At 40.5% G+C, this 21,846-nt stretch overlaps 1 protein-coding gene across 6 annotated transcripts; it reads left to right on the top strand.

Annotated features, from left to right (window-relative positions):
- Positions 1-81: 81 nt before the first annotated feature.
- Positions 82-14,722, top strand: LOC102698607 (TPA-induced transmembrane protein homolog). Of its 6 annotated transcripts, none has more exons than XM_015342043.2 (10): positions 82-271; positions 4,136-4,231; positions 4,370-4,468; positions 4,674-4,800; positions 6,095-6,237; positions 6,780-6,850; positions 7,735-7,916; positions 9,636-9,707; positions 10,673-10,702; positions 12,709-14,722. In XM_015342043.2, exons 1-9 carry the CDS (start codon positions 197-199, stop codon positions 10,699-10,701), a joined length of 894 nt encoding a protein of 297 aa, XP_015197529.2. In that variant the 5' UTR covers positions 82-196; the 3' UTR covers position 10,702; positions 12,709-14,722. The 6 variants fall into 6 exon arrangements, with proteins under 6 accessions (XP_015197529.2, XP_015197530.2, XP_069046296.1 ...); XM_015342044.2 differs by having other exon boundaries at positions 9,636-9,720; XM_069190195.1 differs by lacking the exon at positions 12,709-14,722 and adding an exon at positions 11,272-12,701.
- The last annotated feature ends 7,124 nt before the right edge of the window (positions 14,723-21,846 follow it).

Genomic DNA, 21,846 nt, shown 5'->3' with positions numbered 1-21,846 from the left:
AGTGTTACGTGTCGCATTATCTACGCATTACTCTAGATTCTTGGTCTGTTAATGCCAATCCTAAAGTTACAGTTTAAGCTAATCGATCGTTTTTTGGAGTGCAACAGAAGAGTTAAGTGGTAGAAACTCTTCTTTTCCTTGACGCTTGCTTCCGGGTACTGGGCGAAATTCCTCAAGTTTTAGACAGAAGTGAAACATGAGCGACGAATTAATAGAAATGGACAAAGTGGAACCGAGAGGAAGCAGCGATTCTTTACACTTGAAACACCGGGTAAGCAACGTGTTTTTCTTCTTTCAGAGGGGGAGCTTGTTTGTCATTTTGCAAAAACTCGCACAGATGGTATCTTACCGGAGTTGTACGTCTATTTTACAGGATTTTGGTACAAATAAAGTTGTTATGGTTATACGACCTGTAAGAAGAAATGTTCAGGTATCTGAGTTTATGATTTTGTAGATTTCTTTTAATATGTGTTGTAAAACAATTGTATTGACACTCCCACACACGAACAGCACCTTCTATGGGTAGTTTGAATTTTCAATATATTGACACACAACCTCTATAACTTGTGATATTTGTTCTCAGGTATCTTCTTTCATTATTATACTGTCTTTAAGTGCTACACTGTTTACTTCTTAAAGCTTTCAAAACTAACAATACATGCTTAAAAGAGAAAACTTATGTTGAGAGTCTATATATTTTTAAAATGATAAGTTGTTGGGCGTTGTGATATATAGTATCTTGTGAGCCTTTGCTAGTACACACTGTAAGATTCACCGCACAGTGAATCCCCTAATTGAAAGGTGTTAAATACGTGTATATAAGAAAGGAACTGAACACTGAAAGTGCATCCTGCACATCCTCATGACGCTCTTGCCTGCGTGCGCTTTCATCTTGAACTGGAATGTTTTGTCATAATGAAATGCAGAAGACAGCTCGTTTCAGATTACATCCAATATTTTTCTTCTGAATGAAATCGTCTGAACGCGCTTCGAAATGCACGGGTTGCCTACAATATCAAAGCCACATTTTCATACCAAACTGGTTTCTGGGTCCATGCGTGGAATTTCTGAATTCAGTGTTTAAAGCACGACGTTTTTGAGACGTGTTGGGGCTCAGACGCGTTACATGCCCTGACAAGTGAAGGACGGCAAAGCGTGGGAAAATGTGATTTGCTACCCCTGGGGCAGTCGGTTTTCCTTTGGCTATGTGTTGAAAACAACTCAGCATCTAACAACGTAAACATACTAAAATAGAAGTCAGTAACATTGGTACAACAAATAAGCTTAAGTAAGGACATCAAGCTATATTTGGGAGGTATCATCAAAGACCCTTAGGGAAATCACTGCTGTCACAGATCTCTTGGAATCAAAACATGCAAGTTTACTTCCTGACGCTGACCAAGTGTGCTGTTGCCTTCATTGAACTGTACAACAATGACAGTGATAACATCCATTCATTTTCTAACCGCTTTATCCAGTACTGGCCCATGCAGGAGCCATAGCCTAACCCGACAAGCAATGGGCACAAGGCAGGATACACCATGAACGGGACACCACTCCATGGCGACATAGACATACTCACACCAAGGCCAGTTTTCCCAGACACCAGTTGACCTATCATTATCTTTGGACTATGGGAAGAAACCGGAGCACCTGACGAAAACCCATGTGAACACGGGGAGAGCATGTAAAACGCACACAAATATCACCCCAGAAATTAAACCTAGGGCCCCAGGATGTATGGATTAATTCAGTTAAGCAATTTGAAGCCCAACGTGATGGAAAACCACAGACACTGAAGTTAAGACCTTAGTACTGTATAACATTCTATGATTTACACAATAAAATGCATTAAGAATATAATTATTCTGCTCAAAATTGACAAAGGATGGAATAATTGTGGTATCCCAGGATTTACTTTAGAAAATAAACTACTACTAACAGCAGGTGATGGCAACCGTACTGTATAACAGTTAAGGTCACAATACTTTCACATTGGTGTGTTTTATAAACAGTGCTGTTCCATGGCTTGCAGATGTCTCTGTGTTTTTCTACCATTAGTGCTTTTTCACCTGGTTAGATTTTAGGTCAAGGGAGAGGGACCCGATATGTTTGGGGATTTTTTATGCTTTCCGTTCCATGTCACAGTGTTGGCCCTGCCATACCGCGGCACTGCTGTGGGGAGTTTAGCAACACGCAAACAAGTTTGACCACAAGCCCTCAGAGCCCTCAGGGCAGGGTGGAAAAAGTTATCTAATCCATTTGAAGAATAGCTTTGTGTAGCATGTGAATACTTATTCAGATACACTTACAAAGGGGAGGACACGTCATGGTTTTATCATAGTTTTGTGACTTCCTATAATTTTAACATATTCACTGTATTTTACTACACTGGACTTTTAAAATACAGTACATTAGTATGCTTTTATAAATGTTTTATTATAATATTGCAGATTATTCCTATGGCCCATTGCAAAGGTCCTTACTCTAGGATCCAGAAATCCACAAGGTCTTTAAGATTGCATCCAGCCTGTGCTCTTAAAGACTTAATTGAAGAAATTATCACTGTTCCCCGGTGTTCAGTCTCTGAGGAGTCACTGGTCCAGTGTAAGAACATTAAATGAAGTAAGCTACAGCAAAAGTACAGTAAAGTCTCAGTGAAAGTGTGAAAGCACTCTGATAAACTTTCATAAGGGTTTTTCTGAAGAGAATCACTTGCTTCTTAATGCTCAATATAAATTAGGCAGAACCAGACCTCCTGTCACACAGTAACCACTACTACACTGGTTTAGATGAGCTTATTGAAAGGGAATATTGCTAACTCCTGGTACAAAAACAGAACTACATGATAATGTTGTTTCCCTGTCACCTTTTCAGGTAAGATGAGATCACTTTATTAGCCATATATAATTTCTTGCATTAGGAATTTTTCTTTTCGCATACCCCAGCTTGCTCTCCATGAGACACACAGGCACACAGACAGGGAGAGAGAACTTTGGGGTCAGAGCGCAGGGTCAGGCATATATACAGCCCCCCTGGAGCAGCTGGGGTTAAAGGCCTTGCTCAGGGACCCAACAGAGTAGGATTCCTCTGCCAGCTGTGGGATTTGAACCAGCAACCTTCCAGCCACAGGGATTCTTAATGGTTCAGTATTAAGTTACATTATTGGAATGACCCAGAGGCTCTAATAGCACATTAGAGAGTACATCAATGCAGGAATGAGCTGTAGGATGCACAGTAAAGGGGGACTGTGGGAGGGAGGTCCTCAGGGAAGCACTGGAAGGTGGACAAGGGTGCTGTAGTCAGGAGTGTGTAGGTGTGGTTCATCCCCAGTGTTGACAGAGTGAGCAGAAACTGGCAGGAGACTGAACAGCCAGGCAACCAGTAGGATAAGAGCAGAAAGAGACAGGGTGTGAGGAGATGCAAGGGAATGCAGGTGATGTAGAGAGCAATAGGAAAAGACAATTATCTTGAATTGGCTGTAATTTGACAATGCAGACACATTAGCTAGCTTTTTTGTTGAAAGGTGAACATGCTGAGCTTGTTTGCAATTTCACACATAAACCATGGTCTCATCTCTGATTTACAGTGCAATCAGTTTACTTTCCTATCCTTTCATCATGCATTGCTACACTAGACAATACCAGGGCATATCACGCTAAACATAACAAGAAAAGTATTACATAATATTTTAAATAATTCAAAGTAGTAATTTAGTTTAAAGTGCTTAGTTTAACCTTATTAAAATTACAGAATTACAAGAATGGATTTCATGAGGGCTGGCCTTCATTTTTTCGTCATTAAAAGTCCAGGAAAAGGTTCTTCATCTCCTTCAGAAAGGTTTGGAGGCTCCTCATCAGCCTCTCATATCTTCCTATTGGAACGACAGCACTTCCGTTAGAGAACATGGCGTGAGCCTTTAGGAGGAAACCAGAGCACCAGAAGAAAACCCACGCACACAAGTGGACAACAGACAAACTCCATGCAGATCACATGCCAGGAATTGAACCCAGAGCTCCAGCAGTGTGGAGCAGCAATGCTGACCACTGTGCCACCTTAGCCATCACATGGAACTGTATTTCTCACTTGGCAAAAGGAAGAGGACTCTTTAAAACACAAGTTTACTTCTTTCCAGGCGACGTCAGGAAATGGGACGCAAGGAAACACTGAATCCGATGACGCCACAGAAATCAGTCCTTTGGTCCAGGATGGGATCAGCCAGATCGAACAGGTAACCTAGTCTTCCACTTTACTGTGCTTCAAAATGTGTGTTTCAGGAGACAGTGCCCTTTACATTTCTCGGGCAAGATTTATTGCTCAAAGCTTTACGTTTTCTGCTCAATAGTGATAATAGACTGTGTATTTTTAGGGTGGCGCAAGAAATGGGGACCAGTTTTCTTCAGAGACTACCGGAATTGAAGCTATAGAAACTATTACTTCAGAGGATGGTAGCCTACAAAATGAGCAGGTAATCATGTTATCCCTGTTTAAAAATCATGGTATGTCCAGCGTGTGGAATGGATTTTTCACTCTGGGGAACTATCCTTCTAATTCATTTATAGGAGTTTGACCCAAATGTTTCAGTGCATAAAGAAGATAGTGGTGTGAAAGCCTTGTTGCGTGGAGCCAATGCAGATATGTTTTAACACTGCAACTGTATATTCTCTCAACAGAAAAGAAGGTCATGGCGCCAGCTACTGGATAAACCTGTCTTCTGGAAGTGCAAACTGTGGATGGTCATTTTGCTGGTTTTCATAGTACTAGCTACTACTTTTGCACTAAGCCTTGTGCTTTATTCAGGTACTGCCACATACAGTATATTGAAATGGGCTCTGTGCACTGCATGGTGTTTAGTGAGCACCTTTATGGTGTCTCTGGAACAACTTAAGAAGTGAACTGGCTGCTTTGCATTTAAGAATGACTAGAATGCAACAGCCTTGTTGGGCAAATCTCCCAAGATATTGGGCAGCAAATATTTAAGTAAGTGATTATTTCACTCTGGTGAATCATTTAAAAGCACAGGCCTTTGTGCTTCCTTGTGTGGAATGAAAACTAGTGCAGGATAGGTTTTGCTTCTGTTCTCAGATTAGACAGTTTCTGGTTCCAGATTTTAAAATACAAATGAAGATGGGTTTGGGGAAAAAAAGTGAAACAAAAAGTCTGTGTTTATTAAACTAGCAGACTTCGAAAGTATTTGTGCAATGCCATGGTAATTTGAAACAGATTATGACTACTGAGATGTCAGTTTAGGCCTTTTTTCCACTACAAACTTTGAGTTACATATTTTTTGGCTTCTTTCTAAATTTCCACAACAATATTTCAATGGAAAAAGAATTCTCCAGAACTAATGTTTTCATTCCAGATTCTCGCTCTTAAGTATCAAGATTGTGAAATTCAGAAATGTTGTACTTCTTTAAAACAGGTTTCAAAATCTCCTATCTCATGTAAGAAACAACACAATTTTGATTGTAGCACTGTCAGAAATTGTTTCCCTCCTCACCCTGCAACTCACAACTGGCAACCCACTGAAGCTAAGCAGGTGTGAGCCTGGTCAGTACCTGGATGGAAGACCTCCTGGGAAAAACTAAGGTTGCTGCTGGAAGAGGTGTTAGTGGGGCCAGCAGGGGGTGCTCACCCTGTGGTCCATGTGGGTCCTAATGCCCCAGTATAGTGATGGGGACACTATACTGTAAACAGACGCCGTCCTTTGGATGAGACGTATAACCGAGGTCCTGACTCTCTGTGGTCATTAAAAATCCCAGGATGTTTCTCGAAAAGAGTAGGGGTGTAACCCCAGTGTCCTGGCCTGATTTCCCATTGGCCCTTATCAATCATGGCCTCCTAATAATCCCCATCTCTGAACTGGCTTCATCACTCTGCTCTCCTCCCCACTGATAGCTGATGTGTGGTGAGCGTTGTGGCGCACTATTGCTGCTGTTGCATCATCCAGGTGGATGCTGCACATTGGTGGAGCGGAGTCCCCATTACCTGTAAAGCACTTTGAGTTGAGTGTCCAGAAAAGCAGTATATAAGTGTAAGCTATTATTATTATTATTATTATTATTATAACCTTATTGTGACTCCTGTCTTGTAGTTGTCTATGAGGATGAAGATGAAAAATTCAACCTGGAGTCATTTGTGGTGCCTCTGTGTTATAATGGGACTCTTAGACTGGTCAACAACACTTTTGAAGATTCTGAGCAGCATCAGGCATTATCAAGAGTCCTTGAAGAAAAAGTAAGATAGATGCATTTCCTTAAAGGTCAAAACATTACTAGCAGAGGGTACTTCTACACTGAAAAGTAAAATGAGAAAACACTTTGTTTTGATGTCAGATGTCAGGAAACCTCTTATATACCACTAAGAGCCAGTATTCCAGATTCCTAAATTCTCCTTTGTGTCCCTCTATCCTTTAATGACAGATAGGGTAGTGGTATATACAGTAGATATGTGTAGTGCAGTAAATTAGGCATCATTACTTAGTGCACTGCAGTGAGATTTGAGTCTGGGAGGATACAGTGATTATACAGTGACCTAATACTTTCTGAGCAGCATCAGTTTATTTTGCACATTATTTCTGCTTTAATTTATGTTATTACTGTACATCTTATTACATCTGCTTCTGCCTAATTTCTGTCACAATACACCTAAATAGCTGATCAGTTAATAAGATGGGAACAATGCTATTAAACACTGTGTTCGGCAGCACAATGGGGAACAAAATCTGGCAAATGATAATTTTTTAATTATTTATGATTCAATTATTTTGTGTTTTACAGCTTTCAGGATTATACAGCTCTTCTCCAGCTCTGGGGCGATACTTTTCTAATGTTACCATTCACAACTTTAGGTAAGAGAAGTGTTAAAGTGCAGAAAAAATATCAACATACAGTATACTGTACACTGTTCTGTGAAAGATGATGCAGTAAGTTTGTCCTCACAGGCAGTTACCAAGTCACTGAGATACTATGCCTACATATTTGCCAGGAAAATCAGCTTCATCTCTCAGCAAACTTTCCCCCTCATTAGCAGAAATTCTTCGTGTTTTGAGAATGCACTACATCGCAATGCTACTGTAGATCTCACATTATTATTACTATTAATATACATTACTATTCATTTATTTTAGCTAATAATGTCGATTCAAAGCAATGTCTTGAGGATGGGATCCCCAAGACAAGTCTTTGAGCCCCAGTTTTAAAGATCATGGCCAATCTGTTTTGGAGCTAAAGTCACGTCAGAGAGATTTCAGATCAGCTCTTAGCATCCCCGTTATTTTTAAGGCACACTCAAGGAGCAGTTTGTCCTGCTTTGGGGACAGTAGACAAAAGTGTTCCGGTAACTCAAAGAGGTTTCACGAAGAAATAGAGGACAGTTCTTAATGTTGCACATATTAAGTCTGCTCTCGGTCACAGAAAAGGCTTTGCATCAAGTGTGAATAATGACTTTTTGCTGCCACATCAGGCCACATTTCTCTGCAGTCCTTTCACTGCAGGGCTTTATGGCAAAATGAGAAAGAAATTAAAGAAGAAAATTGTGACCTCAAAAGTTAAAAAAAAAACTTTTTACATTGTTGAGCAGTAGAATATAAGTCCTGGTTCTTAAAATACTGATGCTGATACCAAAGTGAGACCTAGTAGGAGATGTTCCTGAGAGGACTTTGGTAAGGCTGTTATAAATCAGAACTTTATCAAGGCCATTTGTATGTTTTTTTTTCTCAATTCCATTTTTTAGTAATAACAGTGTCTCTACATCTTACTGGCTGAGATTCATGGTCCCCCAAGAGCACAACCAGCTTGTTCGATACACACTGAGTGAGGAGGTGGTACTCAACATTTTCCGACAGTATGTGTATGATCAAGAACCGGAAGTGGAAGAACGCTTAAAGATTGACCCGTTATCTCTAACTCTAAAAGGTAAGGAGGCCTGGTTTGTATGTACAGTATCAACCAATTTATTAGAACACCTGATATTCTCTTTTATTGAGCATAAGCACATAAAAAAACATAAACTTAAATCACAAATTAAGTCCAGTTATTTGATTATCAGCATCAGAAATGAGCATTTCTGGGGTCATTTTCTTTCTTGAAATCTGAAATCTGCGCCATTGGACACTATCCGGATGCTGCTGCATTGTGAATTGAAAAGATGTGCTTAGGCTGAAGGCATGACAGACTCCTTTCTACTGGAAACAGCCAACACCCACCTGCTAAAATGTAATTAACTGTCTGCAGCCCTTTGTGCTCCATTTCCTGCTGCTGTTTTTACATTGCATATATGGACATTACGATTATTATTATTATTATTATTATTATTATTATTATTATTATTATTATTATTATTATTATTATTATTATTATTACCTGTTGAAACAGATTTACTGTATTAATCTTTCACTCCAGAGTGTGAGAAGATGACAAACATGCTCAGCAAGGTATTGTGTTGGTGAAGCATTAATGTCAAAGAGTCCAGCAGATGCAGGCATTCTGAAACCTTTCAATTGTTCTTTATATTTCGTTGTTGTCATCCTTCTGAATCAAAAAGTACACCTTTCAGAATTCACTTAGTAACTTGTTGTCACATTACACTACGCATTACAATATTTATTATTATGTAACTGATTGCAGACTACAGTATTACTTAAAATAAAACTATACTGTAGTCACCTTACTAATGAGTGTGCAGAATAGGTTATAGTTACTAATTGTAATGACGAGTTCAGTTTAGCCTGCCAGGATTCAGTCCCTGCGCACACAGCATGACCCCCTGGACAGCAGATAGCTCTGCCAAAGACCAGGTTCTCTGCTACAGCAAAGCTTTACTCAGAGGGGTGTGACGTCACTTCTGTAACTACAGTACATAGACACATGAGATGACTGAAGAATGTAAGGGTGAACTGAAGTCAGAAGTGGGCAGTATAGTGGCGCAGTGGTTAGCATTCCTTCCCAGCAGCTGTACTGAGGCCCTAGGTTCAATTCCAGACCTGGTGTGCTATCTGTGTAGAGTTTGTAGTACTCCCCATGTTTGCTCCATACTGGTTGATTAACTGGCCCTGGTGTGTGCGTCTGTGATTTTGTCTGTCTGCCTTGCGATGGACTAGGGCCCCATGCTGGGTGTAACCTGCCATGTAGTTCAGGTGGGTAGCTGCGTCAGCATGCATAGTCTGCAACGGAGCAAGACTAGGTTTATTCCATGCTGAAAAGAGAAGAGAGAAAACACAACGTTTTGGCTGTGAAGCCTCCTCACACCTGAAGAAGGCTTTATAGCTGAAATGTTGTGTTTTCTCTCTTCTCTTTTCAGCATGGAATAAACCTATTACTTGTTCCTTTGCAACCTACCATGTGCCCATTGCTTGCTGGAATAGGCTCCGGCTCCCCTGTGAACTTGAATTGGAAGAAACAGTTAGAAAATGGATGAATGAATTCTGAAGGATGTTGATTAAAGAAACCTTTTTCTTTCCACCTCTGTGTCTCTCATCCCACCTATCGTTCTTCCCTGGCTGGCTTAATATTCAGATAAAGGCTCCGTTTCTTTGCTAACAGTACTGTATGTAGCTGTATGTTTAATACGGCAGTTACAGTAAATCTGCAAATATTCCACTTTGGTTACAATGGGTTTTCTCTCCCGGGCTGCAGCATCAGAGGTTTGTTTTCCCAGGACAGGCTCTGTTTTGTCCCTTCAAAACAACAATCCGGGAAACTCCGAAGGTCAGTGACCTGGGTGAGACAGCATCTTTTTTTCTCCAAGTGTGTGTGTTTTTTTATGCTGCTCTGCAGACTGGTTAGTTATTTATTGCAGAAAGTTCATTCTTTCTCTCTGGTGACACCTCATGAGTTTTACTGAGTAGGCAATATTGTGTCTTTATATTCTATTCTGTACAAAACCAGTGATTTAATGTATGCTTTTTAAGTATGTATATTAATGGACAAATGAATCACATACTTTCTATTTACTACTTGAAGTGGTACTCCAGCTACTAATATATTTTGCTTTTGAAGATGAAAGAACTCAAAATTATTCTCAAAATACAATCAGTGAGCTCCAAAACAGCTACTGTATACCATGGTGCCATTTTGTGCCTTAAGTCGTAAAGTTATTTATTACGCTGGTAGACATTAACACATTTTTGTCCTCTAGATTTTAAACACAGCCTTAGAAACACCATAAATGAGACCATCATTGCTTATTTACTTTTGTTAGTTGTATGTGAATTTGTTCATCATTCTGCTAGTTACATAATTGTAATTCCTAATATATTAGGAATTAAATAGAAGTGTAGGCAAGCACAAAAGAGAAGAAGCTCCAGATAAACTGGTTGAAAAAGTTTGTTTTCCATCCATTATCAAAAAGCCTCTTATCCTGGGCAGGGTCAAGGTATCCTTGAGTGGAATACATAAGGTGTTGCTTTAATCCAATGGAGCTTCACATATAAAATAATGCATCAGTTCTTACATGTTTAAGATCATGAGTATAGGAAAATCAAATTGGTGTCTTTTGCGTAGCAAACCCAACCTAAAGAGACAATGGGGTGTTCTAATAAATTTATCCTCTACTGCAAATCGTATTGTCCATTTTAGAAAAAAACATACCACTGTACTTGGAGAAAGAATAAAAATGTAAAATTAAAAACAGAAAGGACTACTTGGATGACAATTCCTTTTTTTTTTTACAGTTGCCAAAGGGTATCAAAACATGAAGTGAGGTATGTCTGCTCTGTGTCTTTGTGCATTTATACCTGAGTGCATTCTATTCTTATATTGTAGGGTGCCCTCTTTCTTTTATTTCTTAAATGGAACCCGGGGTAAAAATTCAGAATGAAATCAGGACTAAGGTAGGGGTTCCCTGGTTCAGTGCTGGAGCTCCACAGTCCAGATTTTCGTTCCAACTCAGCTGTTAATGCCCCAGTTGAACAAATCATTTGCTAAATTGGAGCAGGTTAATGGCTCTTCTCACCCCTTCTGTCACGATATTAGTTCCCCCTCCTTAAGGGTGCTCCAGCCCTTTCACTAAAGACTTTATTCTATGCACCTGCTCCCTATTCCCAGCCTACCTTAAAAGCCAGGCGCTGACGCTCTTCCGGGCTCTGCATCTGATTTCCATATCGTGCGAGTCCGGGACCAGGAAGCGCTTGGTCCCGTTAAGGTTTTAACCTCGGTTCCCGTTCCTGTTCCCCGTCCGCCGGTTCCGACCCGGCCTTCGTGGTTTTTAATTCCTTCCTCTGATGGATCTCCTGGTTTTGGACTTACCCTTGCATTTTGGATTTTCCCTAAGGATTACTCTCGGATTGTTCGCCTCGGCCACACCTCCCCCATGCACCAGAGCACCTTGGACACGCCCCCTTGTCTTCAGCCCCGTTTTCCTGCATGACGTTTCCCTAGTGTTTCCCCACTCCGTCGGACTGTGTCGTCCGCATAGGGTCCGGAAAGAACTGTTTGTTACACCTTCAGTGGCAGCCAATTTAAAACATTGCAAAAACCTCATGCACTGTGGATCTCCAGGACTGCACTTGGGCACTACTGGACTTAGGCATAAGAAATGTGACAGACAAGTAAAGGCCAGTATACTTAAGCAGTAATCTCTGAGAAGATGCCAGAAGGCTAGTCATTAGCTTTATATTTTTTTACGTTACTATAAATGTAAACCAATTGCATTTCACAACTTATGTAGTGAAGAAGAAGTTACAGTAAATACCACAAAACAATCTGTGTACAAACATCCATTTGGAAAGCAGAATCCAGGAAAAGAAAAGGAATACAAATACTCTAAAGATGAAATGTTGATCCAAGCATAATATGTCAAAGGACCTTATTGCAACAGTATTTCTAATTAGTCATGAATTAGCTGTCTATTTAATGTTGTGTGCTGGGAGAATATCATTTAGGTGAATTGTCGTATCTGAAATATTTTCACTAGACCAGCAGAATGTTTTTTTCAATTATTGGATCATTTCGTTGCTTGTCTTGTCATTTAAAATATTGTCATGTAAAATGTCATTTTATTTTAGTAGCAACATGGAAAACCTCATTCTCCCATTCTTTATACCAAACCCTTATGACAGTGTACCTAGATTTACCATGTTATGTGTGTACTTTTACCCAGATTGTACCATTTTTTCCTAGAGTTTTAAGTTTCAGTCCAGTTTTAGTGAGGTTTCCCTGACTGTGCTTTACTGCCCTGGGTGATGGAACTGCTTCTAAATTGTTCTAAAGAATAATTATTGGAGATAAGTGGGTAACATACTGTTTTGTGTTTCCTGTTGTTTAATTTAAAAATAAAAACTGGAAGTTTGATGACTACAAAAGATTGAACTAAGATGAGTCACAGTGTTCCTGTCATACTATAGTCTAGTGTAGTAAAGCAAAGTGTAGACCATATGGAAACTGCAACAGAACCTTGCAATAATCAAGTTAAACTGTAGGAAAAGAATGAAAATTATGCAGTAGAGTACACAGAGTATTACTCTTACACAGAGTAGAACTGTGTAAGATTACATACGCACTTATATAATGTTGCCCATGTGCTTAGTCTATAGATCAGGAAGAGAAGAAGAAGCCTCGTCTCCAGGATAGGTTTTCCTATATATTTTTGCTGCCAAAAAACATAATACTGAGTTTGCTTTACAACACCTTGTTATTCAAGGCTTGTTTATGAGTAGCAGGAACTTTATTAATCTGCATGTACTGTATCTTCTGTTTTTTTTCTCATTAGATTAAATCTTGCAGCTGGTTTCACAATTTAAACTGTGCGGATTGTGGAGCTGTGAAGATTTCCTTCTAAGTGGTGCTCTTTAATCTAAAGCCAGGGTGCTAGGAAGAGAAGTGTTTCACTACAGTTCTTCAACACTGGTGTCTACAGGAATCAGTGCCACCTGGGGCATCTTCAAAGTCTAAACTGATCCATTGCTGTGAGACTGGTAAAAGTTAAGATTGTTCTTCACAATTGTTTTATTCACAAAACCTTCACAATGCCGTCTGAAGCCTTCAGATGGCTTATGAGACAGAAGAAATAAATCCAGAACAGAAACTGCACCATTAATCAAAGGAGAAAAGGTACTGAGAGAAGTGGAGTGGTTTGTATTTCATGCAACCATGCACGATTGTATAGTCTGTCTGGACTTATAAACAGGAAGATGGAATCTCAGGTCAGTTTAAACTCTAAAAGAGGTTGTTCCCAGGCAGAAGAAGTACATTTCTAGTACCTCAACACATCATTGCTTAACAAAGCTCTAGGTATAAGCTGATTGTTAAACAATACGTAAAATACATTGAGAAAGTTGTTTATAAAATGTTTTCTACTTTCTAACCGGATTTCTACTATATTCATTAACGGAATTACTTGACATGTGAACATTTTTTAATTTTAGTATGCATATTTTTTTACATACCGAGTATTAAAAAGTAGATTATACCTTAAATCAATAAATTTCTGTTTCTGGTTGATCAAATTGTCATAAATAGATTTTTATTTATTTTTTTGTATAAAAGTGAAGAGTGGGTGTGATCTAACTGGAATGTTAAAAATGTCCACTAGGTGGGGTATGACTAAGGGTATACAGAATTTTGTAACAGTCCATTGCATAATGTTCCAGTGTACCTTAATTGAAAACATACTGTTAGACTTCGAAAAGAAGATCAAACACGGTTCTGATTAATCAAATTGTGATTTCTTTATTGCAATAAAGAAAGGAGGACAGACTAAGTTAACAGGTTTAAGCTGGTCTCGCACTTGCTTTTTCAAACAGAACAGCAGGCTTTTATTCTTGAAGATGAACAAAAGTTCCATACAAAAACATACATTTTTATGATTTGCTCAGTAACAGTTTGTTGCCTTATGAGGCATAAACAAGATCAAAGAGTCAGTTGGATCAGTAATAGCACAGCAATAATCCAAGACCCCTGTTTCCTTCATGTTGCTAAACCTGAGCGTAGGATACATGAATTATATCTCCATTTGAGAGACCTTGGCTCACAGGAATGTGCAAAACAATAAAACAATTCTTAAATTCTTCGTTGTTAACTCATAACAAGGCATAGGTTCCTTCAATACCAATACACATTTTTCTATCTGGGATAGAGACAACTGAATGTTATCTGGACAGTGTCAATAGGTAGTTATGACAAGTTTTACAATTGTGCAAACAGCCAAACTCTGCCACACCTAAGTAGGTTCTTATTTAGCTTAATTATGCTGGGCACCTGTGAACCTACAGAACCAATAGTGAAACTGTGTCAGTCCTGCTTGTATTCCTTCTGATTTCATATTTAAAAAAAAGATTGTAACAACGTCAATGCATAGTTGAGATGATGTCTGTGAATGTAACAGGGCTCTTTGGAACTGAGTGTTATAGAAGGCAGTGTCACTCCATTGGAACCTGGCTAGTGCTCAATTCTTCCTCAGTCATTTGGCTAAGTTAGCTCACCAAAGCAATCAACCCACAGTTCAGTGCATTTGCTAAATGGTGTTAATGTATGCATTACTTGAAAAACAAACTACTTTTGTAGTGTCCTTCAGATTGTTTGTGAGAGTGTGAGACAGTATAAACCTATGAAGTGCTTTAGTAAAGGCTGAGATAACTTCTGTTCAGGTGTTAAAATGTACAAATTGTGCTATGTTGTCATATTACATACATATATGCTGTATTGTGCCTCCAAAGAAATTTACCAATCTGTTGATGGATATGTTTGTACAAAATAAAAGCAAATTTGGATATTGACAAAATGTTTCTGGTGTTATTTTAATGTATTGTTAATTAATGACCATGTAACACCCGAGTGACTATTACATAAGCACTAAATTACCTCAATAAGATTGTGTACAAGTGCCAGTGGCGTACTCGATTCCGGATTAAATCAGGATAGTGATTTTTTACCATAAAATAAAAAAAGAACTTACAAATAAAAAAGAAACCACAAATAATTAATCTAAACAAGCTTATTTTAATTGGGCTCAGAAAGGAGCTAATTCCTGTGTAGTAGTGATCCATAGTCTTGTGTAGACCAGTCTGATGGTGTCAACAAGGGTGTCGCAGAATGGTTTGCTAATTGTTGTGCTATTTGTGGTGCAACAGACATATCACTGGGGAGAACCAGGCTTGATGATCTGGGCAGGAGTCTAGTAGCTATAGATCTCCACCTATGGTGATTGAGGGAAGCAAGACTGAGTGCCATCAGATCAATCTGGCCTTGGGACTTGCTGCCCATGCTGTGGGCAGTCCAGAAGGACAAGTCACATGTCATGGATGTCAGAAGGGACAAACCGTGGAATGGCAGGAGAGCAGAATAAGACCCTATGCATAGCGGCGGGACAGGGGTTAGCCAGGGCTCAACAGTTCAGGAGTCGTATACAGTAAAAACCAAAGCCCTCAGGCAGCGGACGTTGGGCGACCTGGTGTTAGGCGGGTCTCAGGACATCCGAACGTCAATGCTGAGCCCAGGGGAAAGAGTGACCCAGAAATATATAGCCCCAGAGAGAGAGAGACAGCAAGGCAAAGGAAACTATGGACAGGGCAGAGTGGGAGCACCCTCTGGCTGCACAGGGCATGACAGTAACCCCCCCTTCATGGGCGGCTCTTGACGCCCATACAAATAAATGAGCTGCACAGCACTGGGGGGAGGAAAAAACTCACTTAACTGAAAGGAAACCTCCGGGAGTCCATGGCTAAGAGCTGCCCCCTCCTCCAAGCTATAACCCTTATTGGGTAGAGGAAGGGGGGGTCAGGTAAAGCTCCGGAGACTCAAAAGAAAAAAAAAGACATGTACATAAGCACAAACCACAACAAAAATAAACCTGGGAGACCAGGAAAAACAAACAACAAAAAACAGATAGGAACCAAACGTTCTGAGACACAGGGGACAGGGGGACTAGAGAGAAGGGGAAACCAGGAAGTGAAAAAATCCAAACACCAACCAAAGAACAAAAATAAAAACCCCAAAACCCGGGACAAAATACCACAAACTGGGCAATAGGCAAATTCAATATTCTATCACTGATATCAGAGTGGACATCCTGAGTAAACCCAAGCACTAGACCCACTCACAAGCATGGAGGTCCGGAGTGATATCCAGCAATAAGAATAGAAGAACGGCAAAAAGGCTCACCAATCTATCTCTGAAATCGGCAGAAGACAACCCGAGGAAAGCCAGAAACTAAACCCACTCATAAACAGATTTCAGGAAGGTAATATCCAACGATGAGAAAAGGAGAGGAAAAAAGGCTCACCACTCTATCACTGATATTGGAGTGGACAACCCAAGGAAAGCCCGCTCACAGGCATGGATGTCGGGAGAAGCATCCCGTGATTAGAATAGGAGAGCTGAGAAAAAAAAGCCCAGAGGTAGAAAAATCTGTGGGAAAACAAAAAACGCCACTTGCAGGGTCAGTGGGAGGCTCAGCATTCTGTCACAGATGTGACAAACGGATGAACTGTGGAATGGCAGGCGAGCAGAAAAAGACCCTATGTGTAGCAGCGGGACGGGGGTTGGCCCGGACTCAGCAGTTCAGGAGTCTTAAACAGTTAAAACCAATGCCCTCAGGCAGCGGACATTGGGCGACCTGGTGTTAGGCGGGTCTCAGGATATCCGAACGTCAAAGCTGAGCGAAGAGGAGTGAGTGACCCAGAAATATATAGCCCCAGACAGAGAGATAACGGAAGGACAGCAAACCACGGGAAACTAGGGACAGAACAGAGTGGGAGCGCCCTCTGGCTCCAGAAGGCGTGACATCATGTCTCTCATGCTGATTGGCGTTCTTATGCAATGAGAATGAGAGTTGTGTTGTGAATGCCCTACTCACCTGACATGACCTCCTTTTAAAAGCCTTGGTATGAACATGGAAGATACCCAAGATCTAGAGACCACTTAACAAGACAAGGCATCTTCATGCAAAGCACGGGTCTCAGATTTACACCTTTCATGGTTTCCAAGGATGGCCACCACCTCTTCTGATGACAAATGTTAATCAGCATTACCTTTGTCATGTCTGTTCAATAAAATGTCTGTCAGTCAGGAAAGCAGTTACGCATGAAGTGAAAAATATTTTATAGCGTTGGCTCTCAAGATCAGCCCTTCCACTGCCCTGGCACATCAGTATCTGTAACTTGTCTACTATTAAAAAACATGCCAGCAGCTATGTCACCCTGCAGACCATAACTGGCAGCCCACTGAAGCTAAGCAAGTGTGAGTCTGGTCTGTACCCAGATGAGAGACCTCCTAGGAAAAACTAAAGTTGCTGCTTGAAGAGGTATTAGTGGGACCAGCAGGGGGTGCTCACCCTGCAGTCTGTGTGGGTCCTAATGCCCCAGTATATTGTGATGGGACACTATAATGTTGCAATGCTCTGTGGAAAGCGAAGGGCATGACAAGGCACAGAAAGGTGTCATGGCCATCCACTGCTTCCAATACAGATGAGCTGCATGAAGTACAACTGTCTTTGACGGGCAACATAAACATCTTAAGATGTTGGCTCTGTGGAGCAGCAGCAGCTGTGTTTGCTTTTTCTTAAATTTAAGTCTCTGCAGTCTACAGCATCCCCTGTCCAATTGTCAAGACCATGCCTAACCCTTTTACTTAGGAAGTGTATTATTTTACTTTATCAGTGTGTTCCTTAACTTTTCAAAAATTACCTCTTTCCTACCTATATCTCTAGGCTTAACATGCTACTTAAGAACTTACTTTCACCCTGTGCCTGTTTTTCTACTACATGTTCTGTAGTAGCCACTCTTTGTCTAATCTTACTGTACCTAACATTTCTTGTGGCCTGAAGATAGCACTTTTCAAAGCTATCAGTTACACTGTGTACACAGTGTACACAGCTTCACAACACGAGAAATATTGCTCAATATGGCTTTATGTGAAAAACCCGTATATCACCATAGGAAGCAGAACAGCGCAGTCTCCAATTACCCAGACAGTAAGCACGGGAATAAAGCTCTGATTGATTTCTGAAACCCTTTCTTTCTGTCCTGTTTTCATTCAGGTAAGGGTCAACTATATTCACAATACTGCTGACAGCAGGAAAATTCAAATATTCTTTACTCAGCAGCTTATTAAAAACAGTTCCCATAATGTTCAAACTGATTGTTTTCTCATGCTTCTATTTAATGTGGCACTATGCACTGGGATAGGGGAATGCTGTTCACAAGCCAATAGCTTTTAAACCACAGCACCCACAATGCTGCTAGTAAGTGTTTTACACACTAAGCAGGTCCTCTGCCCTTTCTCAGCTTTGTTTTGGGTTGTGAAACTTTTCTTTATTTATTACAAGATTTTTTGAAGATAGCACTACAGGTAATACACTGGAATAGGGGGGTCGTCTTCATGGCTCAATAGCATTTCAAGCACAACAGCCACAGTGCTGCAACCAGGTGTTTTACATGCCAGACAGCCCCTCTAACCTTATACAACCTTGCTTTGGCTTGTGGAACTTTTCCTTATTTTTAATGATTTTTTGAGGATAACATTACAGGTAATACACTGGGATAGGGGGTCTTCTTCATGACTCAATAGCTTTTTAAGCACAACAGCCACAAAGCTGCAACCAAGTGCCTTACACACCAGACAGCCCCCCTAACCTAATACAACCTTGCTTTGGCTTGTGGAACTTTTACTTATTTTTTAATGGTTTTTTGAAGATAACACTTCAGGTAATACACTGGGATAGGGGGTCTTCTTCATGACTCAATAGCTTTTTAAGCACAACAGCCACAGTGCTGCAATCAGGTGTTTTACACACCAGACAGCCCCCCTAACCTTATACAACCTTGCTTTGGGTTGTGGAACCTTTCTAAGCTAGGCAGGCCTCCTGACCTTTCACAGTTATGTTTTGTTGTGCGAAACTTTAATTCTCTTTTTAGGATTTTTTGAACATGGCAACTTCCACCGAAATGGGTGGGGTGCTCTTCAATAGCTTTTTCATCTATACACACATACGGATGTAACCAAGACACTCAGAACCAACAGAATCAACCTGAACTCATAGAAAAACAAGAATGCCCCCGAGACACCTGCACCCCCCTCCTGGACCACTCTGGTATCAACAGCCTCAAACCAATCCATACCAGCTAACAAGACTCAGAATCGGTGCAAACCTTCAACCTGGACCAATAGCAAGATGGGACAAGAACCTGCACCACACTACATACCCTTCATCCAGACCAGCAGGACAGCCAGACCACAGACAGCACCATCATGTAACCCCCCAGTTCACTCCAACAGAAAAGCCGAACTGAGCCCCACCAGCATGGCTATCCTGCAACTCTGGTCACACCAGTAGGCCCAATGGGCTCGGAGCTAGGGGATATACGGCACCTCATGAGCTTGACCTGCACCAAGCCCACGAGCTGAACCAACAGTTTTTTACAACACACAGGTTTGTATTTTTTGGCTGAAGATGAAAATGTCTAACATAGATTTGTTTTGGTTCTAGCAAACAATAATAATAGTTGTTAAAACCCAAACACACATAATGAGATCACTCTCTGTCAGTATGTGTAACATTCTGGGCCTGGGTTCCTCTGTATTTGGGCTGAAGAGAGTCCAGCAACATTATTAAATGGACTGACATCATAATTTGACAAGATACATTGTTTAGGGGAGACTTGACCACCCACTGTCCCCCTGGTATCAATGTCCCTTAGCTTACCAAAACCAGAATCACTTGGGGCTCCAGGGGGATCGGTGTATGCAAAATATGAATTCCACCTCAGCATGGATTAGTGAATTTCAAACCACAATAAAAGTCAAATGTACACAGTAACTTGTAAATCCTCCAATTTACATCACAAAATAAGCAAAATATCCAGGTACGCGCAGCACCATATTCTGCGATTCAGAACAGGGCAACAACATCCAGTAACGTGAAGCAGCTCAATTACATTGTAAACAAGCCAGCTTGTGAATACATCTCTTTCAATCCATATGTAAATAGTGTCATAGCAGTTTTAGTGTCTGATATAGCCATATAAGTGTATAGCCTGTTGTTAAGAGGAACCACTCTAACGATGTGTACGTGTTCCGTCAGTCTCCTCATGAGATATATATCGTGTGTGTCAGAAGAATAAAAGCTGTCGCTTGGTTCACTAATCGCATCTCTACTAGTCCTTTGTCCTAAAAGAACCTGTATGCGCTACATTGGTGTCAGCAGTGGGATGGGATAGCCCTTCACCGAGGATGGCGAGTTAAGCTGGGGAGAGTGTAATGCATATGGCCACCGGTGAGTGTGTAAGAGCCAGTTTACCAGAGTGGTGACGTCACCGCCCTTCCCTGTAATAGCAGGACCACAGCCGCAGGGTTGGAGAGAGATCTCTCTTTAGCTCACCAGGTTGGGTCCCTATTGAATGATGCTGGAGGCCCAGGTTTGAGTCCCTGATGGTGGAGGGCTGACCTGTGCAGGCAGCAGGCGAGGGCGCCCACATGAACCCCGAAGCGTTATAATATTATTGTTGTTATATAGGAACAAGGTTAGACTTTCCCTGGTTTGAAAAAAAAAATTCTAAACTGTACTAGTTTGCCACTCTTCTCACACCCTCTTTATTAAATGGCTATGCATATTGGCCAATTTAATTGTACTACTCTCTCCAAGTGTTATGTTTGTCCAGTCTAAACACTGCAGTTTTTCTCCACCAAAAATCATTAATTGGCTTGACGTGTTAGTCAATTAGTTAAATGCAGTTAGAACAGTTCATTGATAGCTCTAATCCTAGCCTTCTCTGTCTCACTGACGTATCAAACCCATGTACTGTACAACTTTAGGCAAGATAAGAGGATTGCATTATTTTCTCTGTGCTTGCCCTGTCTTCTAGATTTGTAATTCTTCTGAAAAAAGTCCTTCTTGAGAAACTAAACAACATCTTGCACCAACTCTCTGTGACAAAATTTACACTAAGCTCAGCCTGACACCTGCTCTCCGAGTCCTAAATGCATCCTGCTACTAACATGGAAAGTAATCTTTATATTTCCATAGTTATCTTTATTTAATGGTTTCATTAGTGGCCAAGGTTAAATTATTTTCTTGGAAAGTTTCTTTAAGGTGTTGCAAACAAAAAAATGTGACTTTCTTTAACAAAATGTAAAAACTTTCCCCTTGGCAGTCTACCTGAATACCCAACTATTTGAGAAGCCTTCCATGCGCCATGTTTGTCATTACGTTCATATAAGATTCTCTGTCAGAATTGCTCTGTTTTTCTATTTCATGTGTGCTAATTTTCTGACTTGCCATCCCATCTATACTCTGCTTTCAAACCTTCATACTCTCCCTGTTAGAAATGCACTTACTCATTCAAGCTCCTCTGCTATATCTGCTTCAGGTTCACATATTCTTTTGTAATACACAACTTTCTGTGGGTTTTTGTTTTTGCAAGTGTCCCTGCACCTACCTAATGCATCCTCCATTCCTCTTCTGCAAGTGTGCCTTGACTTTGTCTTACATTTCAAATACTCCCTTTCTCAAACTTGTTTGCTTGTCTGCATTTTTTGTATCTTTATGTCTAAACAATTTATTTACATTCCTAACACTTTCACTTACTAACTTTATATTTTTCACTGACTTTCAGCTTCAGCCTTAAAAAGCTTATGTTCTCTCTTTTGTTACTTGCCCTACAGAGCTCTTTCATCCTCCAGTTTTCAACATTTTTTTTTATCTACGATCACCTTATTAGTGCAGTTGATATGGCTTAAATCCCCTTTTCCTGAACTTTCCATAACAAGCACTAGTGCTGTCTCCAATGACATCATCTTCAACTCAGCTTTCACTGCTCAGAATTTAACTTTTTTAAATTCCAAGTCCAAATCTTTGAGACAGGCATTAGCCAAAACTAAGAATAAGATCATTTATTCAGTTTTGATAAGACGT

This window comes from Lepisosteus oculatus, chromosome 5 (assembly GCF_040954835.1).
Source record: "Lepisosteus oculatus isolate fLepOcu1 chromosome 5, fLepOcu1.hap2, whole genome shotgun sequence".
NCBI classification, from domain to species: Eukaryota; Metazoa; Chordata; class Actinopteri; order Semionotiformes; family Lepisosteidae; genus Lepisosteus; species Lepisosteus oculatus.
The sequence above is the reverse complement of the archived record's forward strand: the minus strand, read 5'-3'. Positions and strand labels throughout refer to the sequence as shown.